The sequence below is a fragment of the Oryzias latipes genome, chromosome 22, assembly GCF_053564925.1.
Source record: "Oryzias latipes strain Hd-rR chromosome 22, Olatipes_Hd-rR_3.1".
NCBI lineage: Eukaryota > Metazoa > Chordata > Actinopteri > Beloniformes > Adrianichthyidae > Oryzias > Oryzias latipes.
The window spans coordinates 23604781-23621487 of NC_136258.1; the positions used below are offsets into that span (position 1 = coordinate 23604781).

A 16707-nucleotide genomic window follows, 5' to 3' on the forward strand; every position below is an offset into this window, starting at 1 on the left:
TTATCTGTGCTGGATTATGGTAATATTCTTTATATGAATGCCTCATCTTCATGTCTCAAAAAGGTTGACACCATGTATCATGTTTCCCTGAGGTTCAATACCAACTGTAGATCCATGACGCACCATTGTGACTTGTATTCAAGAGTACAATGGCCTTCTCTGGCCACTAGGAGGCAGGGACATCGGTACACTTTTATTTACAAGGCCTTGCTCGGATTACTGTCATAAGTTAATTGTTCATTGTTCATTGTTCATTGTTCTACATTTGTTCTATAATCACAAGGAGAAGTCTGGAATCTTGCTTCTTAAGATCTAAAGACCAGTTGTTGCTTTCTGTTCCATTTGCTCGCACAGAGCTGGGGAAAAAAGCTTTTGTCCACTCTGCTCCTTTTGCTTGGAATATGCTGCAGAAAGACTGGAAACTAACTGAACTGGTTTCTTTAAATGTTTTTAAGAACAGGCTCAAAGCATCAGAGACTGAAACAATAATGTGCAACTGCTTTTTCAGATGTATGTGGTCTTAATAATGTTTGTTTTTAGGTATTTTTTGTGTTGAAATGTGCTGCCTCTTGGCCAGGACTCCCTTGGAAAAGAGGTTTTTAATCTCAATGGGACTTTCCCGGTTAAATAAAGGTTAAATAAAATAAAAAATAAAAATCTTGATGTCTTCAAAAGAGGAAATTGTAATTGGAGCTGTTGCTGGAAAAAACATCATGGCAATCTAATTCTTTACCATCTGTATGTTCATAGCAGGGATGCAGTGCTGTTAAAATAAATCTATTAACAACTCTCTACAATTGTGCTTGATAATTCTTTTTTTAAGGATTATAGGCACGTAAAGAGACACTGTACTAAAAAAGAAAACAAGAAAAAAATATGACATTTTTGACTGTTTTTGATACTAAAACCTTATATATATATATGCGTGTGTATTTATACATACATGTATGTGTAACCCCCAAGCTGGAGGAGTGGCTACAACAGATCCCTGGCAAGACCTCAGACCTGTCAGTCCAGAAAAGCGCAGTGCTAGGAACAGCTCAGATACTGTGCAGGACCCTCAAGCTCCCAGGCCTCTGGTAGAGGACCTGAGCTTGTGTGAAAAACCACCCACGGAGGGTTAGAGGGGCGTTTTTGTTTTTTTATATATTTGGTTTTTCTTGTTTGCATTTTTTCAAAGTTCCAATTTGTTTTTGTCAAGTTTTAAATGACTCATCAGTTTTTTGTCACCAACTTGCTCTTGGTTTCTCAAAAAACACAGTTTTGACAAGCACAGCAATCCAACTGTGAGGGTTTTACCACTTTGGTGTCCCTCCACAGCATGTGATTGTTTCAATTTTGATCAAATTTTTTCTTGCAAAAAAAAAAGTACATTGAACACTTGAGAAATGACATATAGTTAGAAAAAACACAAGGATTGAACATCCAGAACTGAAACTAAAACCACATTAAAACAGAGTCATAGGATGTTTAGTTTGAGCTTATAAAGGGATGACCAGGATTCAGTTCAGATGAATGTTTAAACACATTGAGGTCCCAGTGTTGCGTCATGTGTTACATCATGAAAAATTTGCTGGGTTCTTGTTGCACTCAGAGGTGGAAGCTGTTTAGTCTAGTTTTCTAATGTAACCACTGATTCCCCAGCTTATAACAACATGTGTTTATATAGCATAAACAGAACCAATTTTTCTTGTTACTCACCTTGAGATTAGGTGTAAGGAGCTGCTCGGTACCATGAGTCTTGTGTTGAAAGAAAGGAGTCTGGACAGTGTTACCCATCAGGCTGAAGCAGGGTTTTATTGTACAATAAATGACAGGTTCTGTGCTATTTTCCAGAAGGACCAACTCAAAAAAATGAAATAAGTCAAAAAAGCAACAGTTAGAATTTATATTTAGAATTTACTGAACTTTTGTTTCTGAACATAAAGTAGTAAATGGCAGGGAGTCTGAAAAACAGACAAAAATACGTCAAATGAAACCAAACAGTAGACGTTTTATTATTTGTGGCTGGGTTGAGGTTTCATGTCTGCCTCCATGTCTTGTTTCTTATGACTACTTTCAGCCCTATAGAACGTGTTTTGAAGTCTGATATGCTGTTTGCAGTGGCTTCTCTCCAGTTTGACAGTTACCGGGGATGGATCTTCCACACAGCCTGCAATAAGTCAACACTGTGCCATTGTATATTTGTGTGGAGAGAAACCATATAATGACAGGGCTGATGCGTCATTCTTACCACAAAAACATGGTATGTTTATGTGTCACCGCTGGAAAATCTTCGACAACTCTATTTTCTAACTTTGTGAGCAAGTGACTAAATCCCAGAAAACACTTAGGCAGTCATTTCTACTGTTAAACAGATTTTTGTGGTTATTTTTACAATACAAACACATGCACAAACGGTCTGCTATGATGCACAGTTTTCTATCGTCTAATCCATAATACGTCAAATCCACAAAGTAAGTTTTTGGACGTTTTAAGGCTGTAAAACCCCTTTTTACTTAGTTTTATACCTTAGACAGATTTTATATCTTAGACAGACATGAACATTTTCACATTTTCTCTCTTTTAAACTCTCAAAGTTCAAACCTTTATAGAAAAAGAAGTCATGTATTATAGAATTAAAAACAAAGATCTGAACAAAATCAAATATTTGTTACTCTGTCAAACTAAACTCATTCTTTACAGGAGATATGGCAACGAGGAGATTGATTGGCAGGGCCTACAGCCAATCAGGATGCAGAACATTGCACTGTCTTTCAAAATTGCACTGCACTCATTAGCAGCTGAATAGCTCAGTTGGTTAAAGAGCCTATATCATGCAAAAAATCTTTTTTAGCTTTTAAGTATATTATAATGTTCATTCCTTACAAAAAACAACCCTAAAACAATACTTTGATGCATTCACATATTTCTGAGTATTCCTCTAAAAACCTGCGCTCTGAGCACCAGCCCATCCCAACCCACAAAAACGAATGGGTTCTCACGTTGTGATGTAGATAAGTGAGGGACTCCCCCCACCCCCCTCCAGGAAGGGTTCCATGGGGCCCAATGAGCTTCATTGGTGGGTGACAACCCTTTGCACTACTGCCTTACAATGTAGCCACAAGAAGGCCCAAGTCTGTGTCTCCCTGTGCCGCTCCCCAGCCCAGATAAAACACAAGGTTGTGTCAGGAGGAGCATCTGGTGTAAACATCTGTGACAAACTCCTGTGTAAATCAGTAAAAGCTGATGGTGACCCATAAAGAGATGTGCCGAAAGGTAAATAATTTGCAAAATTGCACTAAACAAATTGCCATAAACACTGGTGAACCCCAATTTAGTTAAGGGCCTCTGTACAACATTTCATGGAAATGACCCTGTGTTGATTCAAACATATAACAATTTTATTTTTTACAAAATTTAATGAAAATATATTATAGATCCATGTGGAGGGTTTTTTTGTTGTCAAAGTGTATGAAAGCTGTTAACATAGTGTATTTGTATGTACTGGCATCCCATAAAAGTACATCAACAGCTTTAAAGTGTCCCAACAAGTGAGATATACATGTGGATCATATATAACTGAATAAATTATTGAAAACAATATATATTTATATTTTAGCTTATACTGCAAGGAAATCTCTTTTCCCATTGCAAGACAGAATATTTCTACATTTTATTTCTCATTTCGACATTGATATACACTTAAAAGAATACTTGTGTACTGCACATCACACGAACAGAATCTAAAAGGCTGTAGATTCTAAATATGAGCAAAGCATTTGAATGGAGGAGATATTTACAGAAAAACAATTGCAGAACTCTCATTTTCCTTCATTAGTCTGTAAGGTGAGTGCAATCTTCCAGAGTGAGTTCTAGACCAAACTCTTGAGCGTTGAAGACACGTTTGACCGTGTGGACTCGGTCAATCTTCTTTTGTTGCGCCACTGCTTTGACAATTCCTGAACTTTTTTCCTAAAGTTTTTTCCAACAACAACATAAAGGATGGGGTTCAAGACGCTGTTGAAAAAGCCCATGTAGGTGAAGAATTGGTTGCAGATATCTAAGGCAGTTTCAAGATTACAACCTGTGAGGATGTGAGCTTTTAAGAGGAGATCCAACATGGTGGCCAAATGAAATGGGACCCAGCAGAAGAGGAAGACGAGGAGGACAACCAACACCAAGATGGTTGCTTTCTGTTCTGTTTTCTCAGCGTTGATTCTGTCGATTGCTTGTTTTTTTAAAGCACAAATTATCCTCCAAGTGCAGAATGAAATGACTGAAATGGGAAGGAGGAAGCTGAGAAAGATGAGTGCACCATTATAAAAAAGCTCTATGGTTTGGCTTGGGTAGGCAAGATAGCACGCATGAACACCATACAGTGGAAAATATTCCACCTCCCGAAAAATAAACGCAGGTATGCTCAGGAGCAAGCCAAAGCCCCATGTTATCACACAGCTTAGTTTTGCATACTTCGGCCTACGCAGTCTTCCATGAGACAAACCATGCACCAGGGCTATGTAGCGATCTATGCTAACCAAAACAAGGAAGTACGTACTGCAGTAAACGTTAATTTTAATGCCAACATTGACCGCCTTGCACATGAATTGGCCAAAAGGCCAATTGAAACTATTGGCAATGTTGACCACCCAGAACGGCAAACAGCAAACCAGGATGAGATCCGCAGCAGCCAGGTTGCCCAGGAAGATCTCTGCCACTGTGCAGGGCTTGTTGTGAAAGCAGAACACTGTCAGGACAAATAGATTAAGCAGTATTCCCAGAGCACAGATGATGGAGATGTATGCAGGCCCATGGGCGTAGACCCAACTCCAGGCTTCTGCTTCTTGACAGCCAGTGCTGTTGGTGCTATTCTGGAGTCCATCCAACACTGCAATGCTGAGGTTTTGGAAACTGTAAAGAATTACAAAAAAATAGTTCAAATATCAGTAGGGTGAATAGTAAAACTCACATTTTCCAACATTCTTCTACTGAAATAGGTTATATTTTTGGTCTACATGGAAAAATGTTTAAAAAACATACTTTTATCTCACTAAAGTATTTTATTCTTAAAGTTTTTGCCACAAAGGGGGTGAAAAAATATTACTGCTGTATTTGGAATAAGCAATCCTTGCAATCCTTGCATGCTAGCAGCACACACACAGCAAATACACACCACTCACAGAGGGACTCCGGAGTGGGGGGCTTTGCGGCTTGGCAGCGGTGGATCCCCCCACACTGGTGACCTCCTATTTTACCTGCAGCACACACACAGCACTCCCACACCTCCATACATGGGTGGGGTCGGGGGGGGGCGGCCGGTCTTCACCCGCCTGGTCCTCTCGGGGCGGCCGGGCTTATGGGTGTCCTGTCGGCTGCGGGGGGGGTCGGGCATGCGGCGCTGGGGGTCGGCCGGCTGGGGGGGGGGGGGTTGCTGCTTGGCGGCGGGGGTAGGGAGGGTAACCAGATGATTGTGAGTATGTGTGTGTGAGTGCATGGGTAGGACCGACCTGGGGGCTGGCTCGCTGGGACCCTCTGGGGCTTTCCCTCCCCATCACAGAGAGGGGAGGGCACTGAGAGGGTTGGGGAGGGGGGGTCAGATATTATGGCGGGGGGGGGGTGGTAGTGCGTAGGGTTTTAGGGGGGTGGCTGTGGCTGTGGGTGCGTGGCGATCCCTGGGTTGCTAAGGTCGCGGGCCTGGGCTGGCTTGCGGGGACGGGGCGCCGGTCGGGTGGTGGCCGGCTCTTGGGTTCCGGGGGCCCTGGCTTCGTCCCTGGCCTTTGTCTCGGTGTCCGGCGCCTGGTGGCCCCCATGGCTGCCGCCTGGTACGGCTAAGCGCTCCTGTCTTGTGGCCTGGGGGCCGGACACTGGGTTCGCTTGTGCCTCTGGGCATTGGGGGGGCCCCTGTAGGGGGGCCCTCTCTGTGCCTGGCTGGTGGGATGGGCGGTCCCCTCCTCCTCCCCTCCCGGGCTGCCTGGGTCCGGATGCTGGGGGGGCTTCTGGCCTGGGGGGCTCTCCTCCCCTCTCCTGGTCTGGCTGGTCTGGCTGGGTAGGATCTGGCTCCCTTTATGAACACACGGTTCACGTCGGCAGCATGCATGTATCTCCACCCCCACGTGCACGTGCACACTCCACACTCCACACTGCTCCCTGTCTGCTTCATCCCTCCTCCTTACCTACAGTGTATTGATGGACAGTTTTTTTTTCTCGCTCATCTTAGTGTCAGATTTTCACCTTTGATGTAACATCCGTCTTTCCAGCAGATCCGGTATAATTGTTACAGCTTAAATTAATAACTTATTCAAATCAGTGCTTGTATCCCCCACCTTTTCACCTTTCTTCCCTTTACTCTCTTCCACCCTCCCCTCACATTCTTCCCCTCTCCCTCCCCACACACACTAAATGTAACAAATAAATAAAAAATAATACGACAAAAAGGGGTTTATACAAATCTACACTCTAGTTTCTTGAAGCTATATAACCTCTTTTTGTGATAGTAAAACCTGTCCAACACAAAAAGCCTTCAGCTCTAATCTGTTTGCTCAGCTGTTGGACAGAACAAGTTAAAAAAAAAAAAAAAAAAAAAAAAAAAAGGAATAAGCAATCCTAAAAACTAAAAGTCCCACTCCAATGAAAATCATGTTTTTGTCATGTACTTGTGGCATTTTTATTATAAAAGAGAACAACTGTAATAAAAAATAATCATCTCATTTTTGCATTTCTGAGTATGTCCCCTTCTAAATTGCTGTCAAACTGTTGTGCTAATGTCACAACAGCCCATTAGCACATGCACATTGCATAAGCTTCCTGATCTGCCCCTTCCAGCGGAAACAAGCTCAGGTGCGGGAGAAGAGAAGATGGCACATTGACCCATTCCCCGCATGCATGTAAAGTGCGTCCTTGGCTGGGTTTTGTTTTTGGCCGCTTGTATTTAAAATTAAAATTAAAGTCCCATTAGCTGTCACGCACTTAGTTGCTTGAAATGTCTTCTCTGCATTTGTGTTCTCTCTCTGACAGGATTGCTGTTCCCCCAGAGAGGGTAAAAACAAAAACAAGAATAAAATCAGGGGACCGTTTTTATTTCTTTTGTTTAATAAGAAAAATATCAAAGTTTAGTTCGAGCAGCTTGCTCCCCATCTCGCAGAGTGTCTCTGTCTAGGCTGCCAGCTCGTCTCCTGAGAGCCGGCAACGCAGCTTAACCCTAACCAGTAATCCTAAACTTAACCCTTCCTCTGGGTCAGTGCAGACAGGAAAAAGTTCAGCACTGGTCACTTTCTTTCTAGCATTTCATTTTATTTGCTGTGAAGTGAATTCAACAATCTGCATGTGCTAGCATCAAATCAGTTGGGAGCCACAGCCAGTGCTGCTCGCTGTTGCCATGTAGTTCAAAGCTATTTTCATGGGCTCATCAAAGTTCTTTCGTGTTTAATTTTATTTAACAGCAGGGTCTGGCTACTCAGCTTAGCATAAGTGTTCATGCCCATGTAGCAGAGATTTTGGAAACAGAGGCTTCCGATAGACATGAAATATGGCTTCTTAAGACATTCATGTTGTGGGATTTTGGTTAAAGACTTCATAGTTTTAATTAACCAACCAGGAAACACACCATCAGTGGCCTTGTGGAAGAGTGTATGCCATGTGACTGGAATGTTGTGAGTTCAAACCCAGGCTTTGTCATACTAAAGACTTTTAAAATGGGACCCAATGCTTTCCTGCTTGACACTCAGCATAAAGGGTTTGGATTAGGGGGTTAAACCTCCAAATGGTTCCTTAGCGCAGCTGTGTCTGCAGTTCACTGCTCCTTCATGGGTCAAATGTGGAGAACAAATTTCACACACCTAGATGTGGGACAGATACTGGGACTTTACCTTTAATACACCACTAGGGGACTTTAAAGATGATCTTTTTTAAAGGCATCATCGACAAATCAGACCACATTCTCATTCATTCAACCGTTTATTTCCTCTCAGGGTCACGGGGCTGCCGGAGCCTATCCCGGCCACTTGTGGGCGAAGGCAGGGGACAGCAGGTAACCAGTCTATCACAGGGTAGAGTGTCCACAATCACACACTCACACCTAGGGACAATTTAGGTTGACCAATTAACCTATGAAGCATGTTTTTGGACGGTGGGAGGAAGTCAGAGTCCCCAGAGAAAAAATGCAAACACCACACAGAAAGGTCCCCCAACCAGGACTTGAACCAGGGCCTTCTTGCTGTGAGCCAAGAGCGCTAACCACTACGCCACCGTGCAGCCCAGACCATGTTCTTTTGACAGTTTTATCAATCAATATTTCAAGATGTAATGGAAATGTAATATTTGGGGATTTTACTAAGATGAGAGGTCAAAATGTTTAGGTCTTACTAGAGCTACATCACATCTCAAACCAGGCATGTGGGTTTCAAAGGGCCATAAGGGGGGCTTGAGCATCTGCCCTTTTTGCCTCATAATAGAAAGTGCCCTGATGCCCTCTGCATATTGCATTAACATCAATAAATTTTGGTTAGCGATAAAATAAATAACTCTGGCCACAACCCCCCCATAATCTATTTATTGCTGTGTGCCAATTTGAGCTCTGCTTAGGCCTATGCATCTTTAAAAACAAATAGATTAGATTGTATTTATTTATATTTATTTTCTGTTTAAGCATCAATTATTCCAGGAGCATTTGTGAAATTCTTGTTGCAAATTGTATTTTCCTCGTATTTAATGTCTAGAAAGTCAATGACTTTGGCTGGTTTCAGTTTTGTGAAGCAGGAATGAGATTGGCACTTCCTAGCCAATCACAGGGCTGATAGTTAAAACACTCTTGTTCACTTGGGTAAACCTGAACTGGCTGCTCAGTGCATTACTCTATGATTGCAAAATAATCTGAATAACAAGAAAATTGGTCTTATTTTGAAGTGTTTGTTTACCCTTTTAAACTCAACTTTGTGACCAACTTGTTTTAATTGTTTTGAAATCAACATGTGTTTGTCTTCAAAGTGTCTTCCTCTGTCAAACCGGTTTTCTTTTGTGGTTACAGTTGACATCCAGAATAGAAAATGACTTTATTAATTTGAAAAAAATTACCAATGACAACTTCCTGATAGTCATTGCCCCCTGAGGCTGAGTGTATTGACTGCCGATTCCTTTCATTCTCTTAAATACACGGTGTATTTAGATTTTATGATATTACTTAAGTTTTACAATTCGATGTACATGAATTTTAAAAAGCTTCTTTTGCTGGTATACAAAAAAAAAAATTGAATGACCAATCTATAAATCTCTGAATTTTGCAGAGAGTCATCTTTATTTCAAGGAAAGACAAACTGATTGTACAAATATTTACAACTTGCTAATTCTTGTTGTTCTGGATCTACAGGTGAAAATTAGACTTCGTAGGAAAAAAGTGGGGGAATTGAAAAAAATGTAATGTAAATGTTTAACCTATTCACGACACATGTCACTATTATGGACTCTATTTAATTTAGCATCACCTTGAATCGAATCGACACTAATTAATATTTGTTTAAATAGTTGGAAATGAATCCATACATAAGGGTTAAGCATCAATAGTCTTTTGATTGTTACAAAAAAAAACACAAGTTGCCATAAAATGAAAAACTCAAGATTTAAGTCAACAGAAGCTCTCAAACTACATGAAAAAGAGTAGTTCCTGAATAGTTTGTCACTGTGAGGAAAATTACAGTTAAAGCTATTTGAGCTTTGTATAGCCCAGGAGTCAGCCATGAGCCACAAATAATCCCACATACCTTTATGATCTGTGTTTGAATCATCAGCTTCTTTATATTCCACTGCCAAAGAACAAGCTCTGATTTGTGGACGGATCTTGCGTTTGTCAGATGCGAGGAGATCATTCTCATTCAGATGTTGGTTTATACTGCTTAATTTATCAGACAATGTTTGGTCCATAGAGTAATCAAAGTGTCACAGATTTTAAACCATTTACAGGAGGTGTACTTATAAACTATTTTCCAAGTACAAAAATGTCCTTTTTCTATATACCTTTGGTGTCACATCCAGAAACAATCGGATTAAGTATTATCAGACCATGCAGATCCTACATACAACTCTCTTTCCACTATATTTAAGACAAGCTGAACCAGTAACTGACAAACACCAAAGCCTGTGTTCCTAGAAAGAGTTCACAATACTTTAAACAAATTATTAAAAACAGAACTGTCATACATACCTTGTGGGCTGAAAAGTCATTTTCCTGCTTGTGTCCAGATGTGAAACGCTCAGATTCTCCTGCACACCGTTTCCAGTCAGCTGTCTTACTCTGCTGTGCCTCTGGTAAGAATCACTCTCCTTCAGGAAAGAGCAATTAGAGTGATGTCAGCCAAAAAGGCAAGGCAAGGCAAAGCAAGTTTATACTTTGATCAGCAAGTTCCCCAACTGCCTCCTCCATCTGCGTGGGGGAAGTTTCCGCATGTGCTGGGCTATATATTTTAATCTTTAAATTCTGTTGCTTTGTTGTTTTCAGAACTTAAATCTGTTTGGACATATATAGTAATAAAACTTTAAGTGGATTTTTAGACAGCCATTAAACGGGTCCAAACAGGTTTTGGTCACAGCTGCATAAATTTGTGTTATATTATGGGACACATTTGCATGATAAGGAAATCTTTGAAGGGTATCCTGATTGTGATATAACCTTAAAGCTGCGTTCAACAACATATGATGTGCGTTCAAGGGCACGCTAAACACGGATTCCTGAAGTGCATTTAGCCCATGCTGTTCAGACTGGACAAGTAGGGAGCAACATCTGCTTCTTTTCCTTTGTCTACTTTTGACCAGCGCACGTCCGTCACCTCCAGTTGAAAAAGGGGCTTGGTGCAAAATAGTAAAAATTGTTAAAATCTCGCAACTCTTGCAGGCTTTTCCTTTTACAGCTCCATTCCGATATAGGAAAGACTTGGTGTCATATAATTGTGGCCGAGCACAATCAGCAGTTATCCATTTCTACTCCATGATCACTTTTTAAATGCGTAGCACTTCATTAAATAAAAAGGGGCGCCTTTCATAAATCATTACCAAATCTCAGTCTTCGATTTGTCAAAGTTCGACCTGGTTTAACGTTCTCAATCAATGGCCGCATGTCTTGTATGTATAGCCCATAAAAAGTCGAAGAAACATGCCTAGCTACACGTTAATGTGAGAGTTTTTAATGCAGAAGCATTTTGATAAACTTTTCATTCGAAGTGACTTCTTAGAAATGCGTTGCTGAGGGCGGTGTGAACGCAACTACACATACAAGTTAGTTTAGGGATGCAAAAAGAAATTTGTAAATCCCGCTTTGATTAGATTAAGTTTTTGCTTTCACATTGCTCTTTTAAAAAGGAACCTGAACATAAAACAATTCCAAAAGCTGCTCAGTATGACTCGGAAAAAAAGCTTAAACCAGGCAGAAAAGCAGATGAGAAGATGCTCTCTCCCCTTTCTTGCCACATACTAAAATCCACCTGAACACTCCCCACTGTAATAAATGCCAGCTAGACAATTTCCAGATACTTTTTGTCAATAATAACAGTAGTCTGTTTCCAGCTCAGAAAGTCTCTAAGTGAAAAATGTAAGGACCTTTCATGCATTTTTTATAGCTTTCCATATATACATAATCAATATTTACCACAAGAGCATCATCCATACAGGAAATGTATAATGCTTACTGTCTGGATGCCTTTCATACCAAAGTTTCCATCCTCTGCATTCCATTGCTCAGGAATAAAGCCCTGTTTTGAATCTCCTTTATCACATTTCAGGAAGCTTCACGAATGTTCCATCCTCATTCAAATAAGCATCACACTGTATCTGTAGATACTTGAGGCTTGTAACACATTTTGTTATGACACAAAGATGCAGAAATTCCTGCACTCTGATTTGATCGTAAATGATTGTATGTTTCTGAATTATTTATTGAATTCAAGAAATAATGCTGATCATTATTTATATCACTAACTGCAGCATTTAGTGTCTCAGAAGTGTCTAACACTCATTGACAGCTTGTGGGAAATATGAAACCCTGGCTTGTTTTCCAGCTACCGTGCCTTTTATGAAGCACAACATGTGTGCGAAAAAGGAGCACAGCCATTTTTAAGACTAAGAATTCTAAAATGTTGATCCTGCCTAGTTTTACTTTAAATAAACATTTAGCTGTTAAAACATCAAGAATACATAAGATTTCAATCTTTTTTGTCTGTTTTGTTTGATTTTTTAACTAATGTGAATGAAAAATACAGCCATAAACTGGTGATAAATCACGACTGGTTGGGCACAAGAAAGTGTTGCTTTAAAATATGTCCGTTTGTTGGGATGTACTAGAACCAAATTGTAGTGTGGTGGGATGATAAATTGAGCTTGTGAAGTAACAGTCTGATCAGACCATAACATTTATTCACAGTTTATTTTTCTGTTAACAGATTAATTGCAGCTGGATGTTCTGCGTCAAAAGGAAATACCCTACAGGTCAGACAAATTCGTAATTGCGTTTTTAAAATCTAAAGCTATGTTCACACCGCCCTCAGCAACGTGATTCAAGTGACCACTTTCAATGAAAAGTATGTAAACGTGTGAAAATGCGCTAAGCAAATTTTTTAGACTGTTTTCTGGATCCATGTACAAAATGTGTGACCATTAAAAATGTGTTGAATGTTAAACTACGTCAATTTTGACAAATCAGATTTGGTGATGATGACTGTCTTTTTTTCATTTACGGAAGTGCCAACTGCTTGAATATTGATTCTGGATGATAAATTAATAATTGCGGTTAATGCCCAGCTGGAATTATATGACATTCAGTCTTTCATATAGAGCTGTGAAAGAAAAGGACTGGAACAAGATTCGCAAGATTTCAACATTTCACACTTAGCCTCTTCCAACTGTATATAGGGGACATGTCCTGGTAAACAGTAGAAAAAGAAAAAGTCCCTCCCTGCTTGTCCAGTATGAACACCACGGGCCGCTACATTCACGTTCAAGACTGCATGTTTAACCTATTGAACGTGCGTCACATACTCGGTGTGAACTTATCTTCAAAGTTGAGGTTTTGTCCATATTTAGTCGTACCTTAACCTGCCTGAAGAGTTAAAAGTACAAAAGTGCATTAATGCATTCCTGCAAATCTCAAAGGATGGAGTTTCTACAAAGAGGGTTCTGCATACATTTTGCTTGGTTTCCCTCATTGCAGGCTGATACAGTTTTATCACAGTCCATGGCTAACTGATTTAATTCCCAAAAGAATTACAAAAGTCAGTGAAACCTAATAATCACGGATGAGTCTGAATCTCTTTTGGTAAATGTTATGATGAGTCTTACTGTACGTTCCTCATTATCATGAGTCAGAGTTTTTATATTTGTTTAAACTCATAGAGCCACGGGATTGTGCATTTTGCAATCCTCCAAATTGCAACATCTTTCTCTGGTTGTAGTTTTGTTGATGACCAGCAGGACCCTCGAAGCTGCTCTCCGCTGTCTTGTTTAATGTTAACATGGCCAGGTTCTTCATTGTTGCACAACAGACAGAGAGAGAGAAAAAAAAGCAGTAAATCAGGCGATGTATTTATCATCCTTTGCCGCTGTAATGATACAGGATCATTCCCCCCACGTTTGACGTCAGGTCTAACCCTCCGGTCTTTTCCTAAGCCAAACCTAATCTTCCACACTAATTTAATTTACAATACGCTGCACACCAGCTGCATTTTGAAGCCTCTGATTCCAAGCTCATTTCTGAAGGTTTTATTTGTTTCAGATTTATAACAAACAATTTGGTAGTTTGAGGGACGTTTGGATTCAACCAAACACATGATGTCTATGAAGTTTGCATTTTAAGTGAAAAATAGGGAAATGTCATTTGGAAAAGACATCCGTGGCTTACAAAACGATAAATGACAAATGATGTGGTGTTTCATGATCTTATGATCCGCTTGCGGTGCTTGAGTGCTTGAGTGAGTATGAGGAAGCACATGGAATAAAAAATCTTTTTATAGTTCATGATGCAGAAATATTTTCAAACCAACACCTCATGAAGGGCTTTACCTTGAAGCTAAGCGGTTCTATAAAAAACTAACTGCTATGTTTCAAAGGAAGTGCTGTAATCTAGTTTGTGAGCAGTGGCTTCACAGTGACCTGCCACAGGTGGATCCCTGAAGGTAAAGTCAGACACTTAGCAATTGATCATATCTATTTGGTGCTTGAGCCATTCTATACAATATCCCTCCATTAGTGCCTTCGATGGACTAAAGCTGTTTGTCTGTTATACAGTCTAATCACAGCAAAGCAATAAGGGCTACTGGTGTTGGAGCAACACAATTTATATTGTTCTTTTCTCTTTTTTACCTTTGAAAATTTTTAATTATAAATCAGAACTTGTTGTGGTTTAAATTTTGTTATCATTTCAACGTCCCTGATACTATATATGGGCTGTTGTAAGTTTGTACTACCTCCTGGCTGGTAGCACTAAAAGCAGTTTCACAGAGAATACAACAATCACAACCTTAAGATAAGGTTTTATTCACATTGTGAAGTAACTATTTTAAGGCAAATGTTCTGACTCTGGGGGATTTTTACAGTTTAAAAGAATATGGACTTGTTCAAGTGAGAAATTCTGTTTGAAAAGGTGAAGAATGATGGGAAATTTAGACCTTCATTGAGTGTGATTGTTTTCACCGTGCACGTTTGCGAGCAGTCTAAACTTCCCGGATGCCACCTTATATTATCACAGCCCCTAGTATGGGAGATGGATTGCCTGAAGCATAAACTTTACCAGAACAAAAACATAAAAAAAAATAAAAAAAATTTCCACTCCATGTTTTCCTAAAAGATTGGACTTTTTTCACATACATCTTGCTGTACTTCATGACTGTGGAGGTCTGGGACTTGTCCTCTTCTGTCCTATTTTTTAGGGCACTGGACTTTAAAGAACAAAGCTGAAGGAGATCCTTGCTTGAGCAGGAAAATGTCTTGTAGATTAATCTTTATAGTCAATTTTCCCTGAGGCACAGGGCCCTTTGCTTTGCTTCTTTTTTTTTAATTTGTTCAATAGTAAATCTACAATCACATCAAAGTGAACTTCCACACCAGCCCAAAGAAAGTATTCAGAAAAAATCTACTCAGCTCCAGTGGGATTCTGCAGACCTCACTTGTGTTGCACTCAAGTTGCAACACAAGTGAGGTCAACGTCTGAACCAGGTTACTCATTCTCTTCCTTCACTGGGACACCTGTGTCTGCCTTTAAAAAAAGTTATTTTTGACAACCTGGAGGCAAACAGCACAGTGGATCTTTCATTCAGTAACATAAAGAAAGATTGTTCTGAACGAGAAGTCACATTTCTGAATGAATACACACTGGCTGCTGCAATGCTGTTGGAGAATTGAGTCGGAAAGTATGTTGCAACGTTTAACTTCTGCAAAGTAAGACAGCTGTATTAAAAGGCATAAATATTGTTTCCAAATATTTAAGTGCGTCCATGTCAGCTACCTAGAAAAGCTGTTCATTTTCTATGACAAAAAGTTTGATAAAAACAACTTTTCTCAGTTGTTTTATGAGAGTAAAGGCTCTTTCTGTCCAGAAATAGCTTTTAGCCATGAAAAGCTTTTTCCAACATTTCTAAACGGTAACAAACCACGACCAAATGAAACTTTTTGGAGAGGGGTTTTAGTTTTTATCCACTGTGGGTTTCTATTTCAAACTGAAATGTTAGATTGGGTAATGAAGGACTCAACAAACAATGGTGCGGTTTGCTTCTGTGGTTAAAATTCAGAATTATAAAAAAATGCACACCAGCCACAAAATTAACTAAAACATTTTTATACCCCATAAAAATGTGTGTATTAGATGCTGTAAGTTGAATTTGTCAGGTGGGGAGGGCTGGGGAGCATGAAGGACCCAAAATGCAGAGGCGGGAGCACATAGTTCCTGGCCAAGGGATTTATTAACTTAACAAAAAGCGCTGCTAAGCAGGGAAACAAAAACCAAAACTCACTGTGGGCATAGCATGATAAACAGGGCAGAAGACGTACGTGGAAGAGACATTAATGACATTAATGGACCAGCACAAGAAGAAGGCAGAGACAAGACTTATATACAGACAGGGCAGACAAGACACAGGTGAACATGATCAGGACAGATTGGGACAAAGGAAGTAAAACTCAAGAACATGACAAGACAGGAAACCTTTCAAAATAAAACAGGAAACAGAACTCAAACATGACATAGAGCAAAATGGAAAGCAAAAACCAATACAAAAGAAACTCCAACCATGACAGAATTGTCTTTTTAAAAGAACACTTTTGTAATTGTCACTTAAAGACCAACTCCAATCATCTTTTGATATATTTTAAAAGTGTTCCCAGTGGTCTTTTAATTAGGATTATACAGTTTTTAGGCAAAACAAAGGAAAACCCTGTGTAGTTTTCTCTTTGTTTCAACATTGAAGCTATCCAGCAGTACAGTTTTGCGCCAGAAGTCAATTTATTGGAAGATGTGGAAAACCAAGTCGCACACAGATCTAGTCATCTACAAGTAGATAGATCAGAGTCAAGCAGAGCAGGGAACTTGTGGCCCACCCAAGCTTATTATCTACGTCACAAAATGCTCTTTTCAAACAGCATTGTTTCATCTGCACCTGATTTACAATCTGAACAAAGAAATACTCAGAAAAGCAAATCCAGGCTTTATTTTCTTTACATATGACACCCATCATCAGAAAAATGCCACAGGAACATGTTAAA

The 16707-nt window shown here is 39.9% G+C and overlaps 1 protein-coding gene across 2 annotated transcripts; it reads right to left on the minus strand.

Annotated features, from left to right (window-relative positions):
• Window positions 1–1771: 1771 nt before the first annotated feature.
• Window positions 1772–16030, minus strand: bdkrb2 (bradykinin receptor B2). Of its 2 annotated transcripts, XM_011490216.4 has the most exons (4): window positions 15960–16030; window positions 13294–13477; window positions 10172–10290; window positions 1772–4890 (listed from the first exon to the last, which is right to left on the minus strand). In XM_011490216.4, the coding sequence occupies exons 3-4, from the start codon at window positions 10189–10191 to the stop codon at window positions 3855–3857; spliced, it is 1056 nt and encodes a 351-aa protein (XP_011488518.1). In that variant the 5' UTR covers window positions 10192–10290; window positions 13294–13477; window positions 15960–16030; the 3' UTR covers window positions 1772–3854. The 2 variants fall into 2 exon arrangements, with proteins under 2 accessions (XP_011488518.1, XP_078796570.1); XM_078940444.1 differs by lacking the exon at window positions 13294–13477 and having other exon boundaries at window positions 15960–15983.
• Between the last annotated feature and the right edge of the window lie 677 nt (window positions 16031–16707).

Bases quoted from the DNA above. Each gene is read 5' to 3' on its own strand.
- bdkrb2 (XM_078940444.1), bottom strand. The intron at 4,891-10,171 runs GTATGTATGACA...AATTCTTTACAG, and splicing joins ATGACTTTTCAGCCCACAAG to TTTCCAAAACCTCAGCATTG.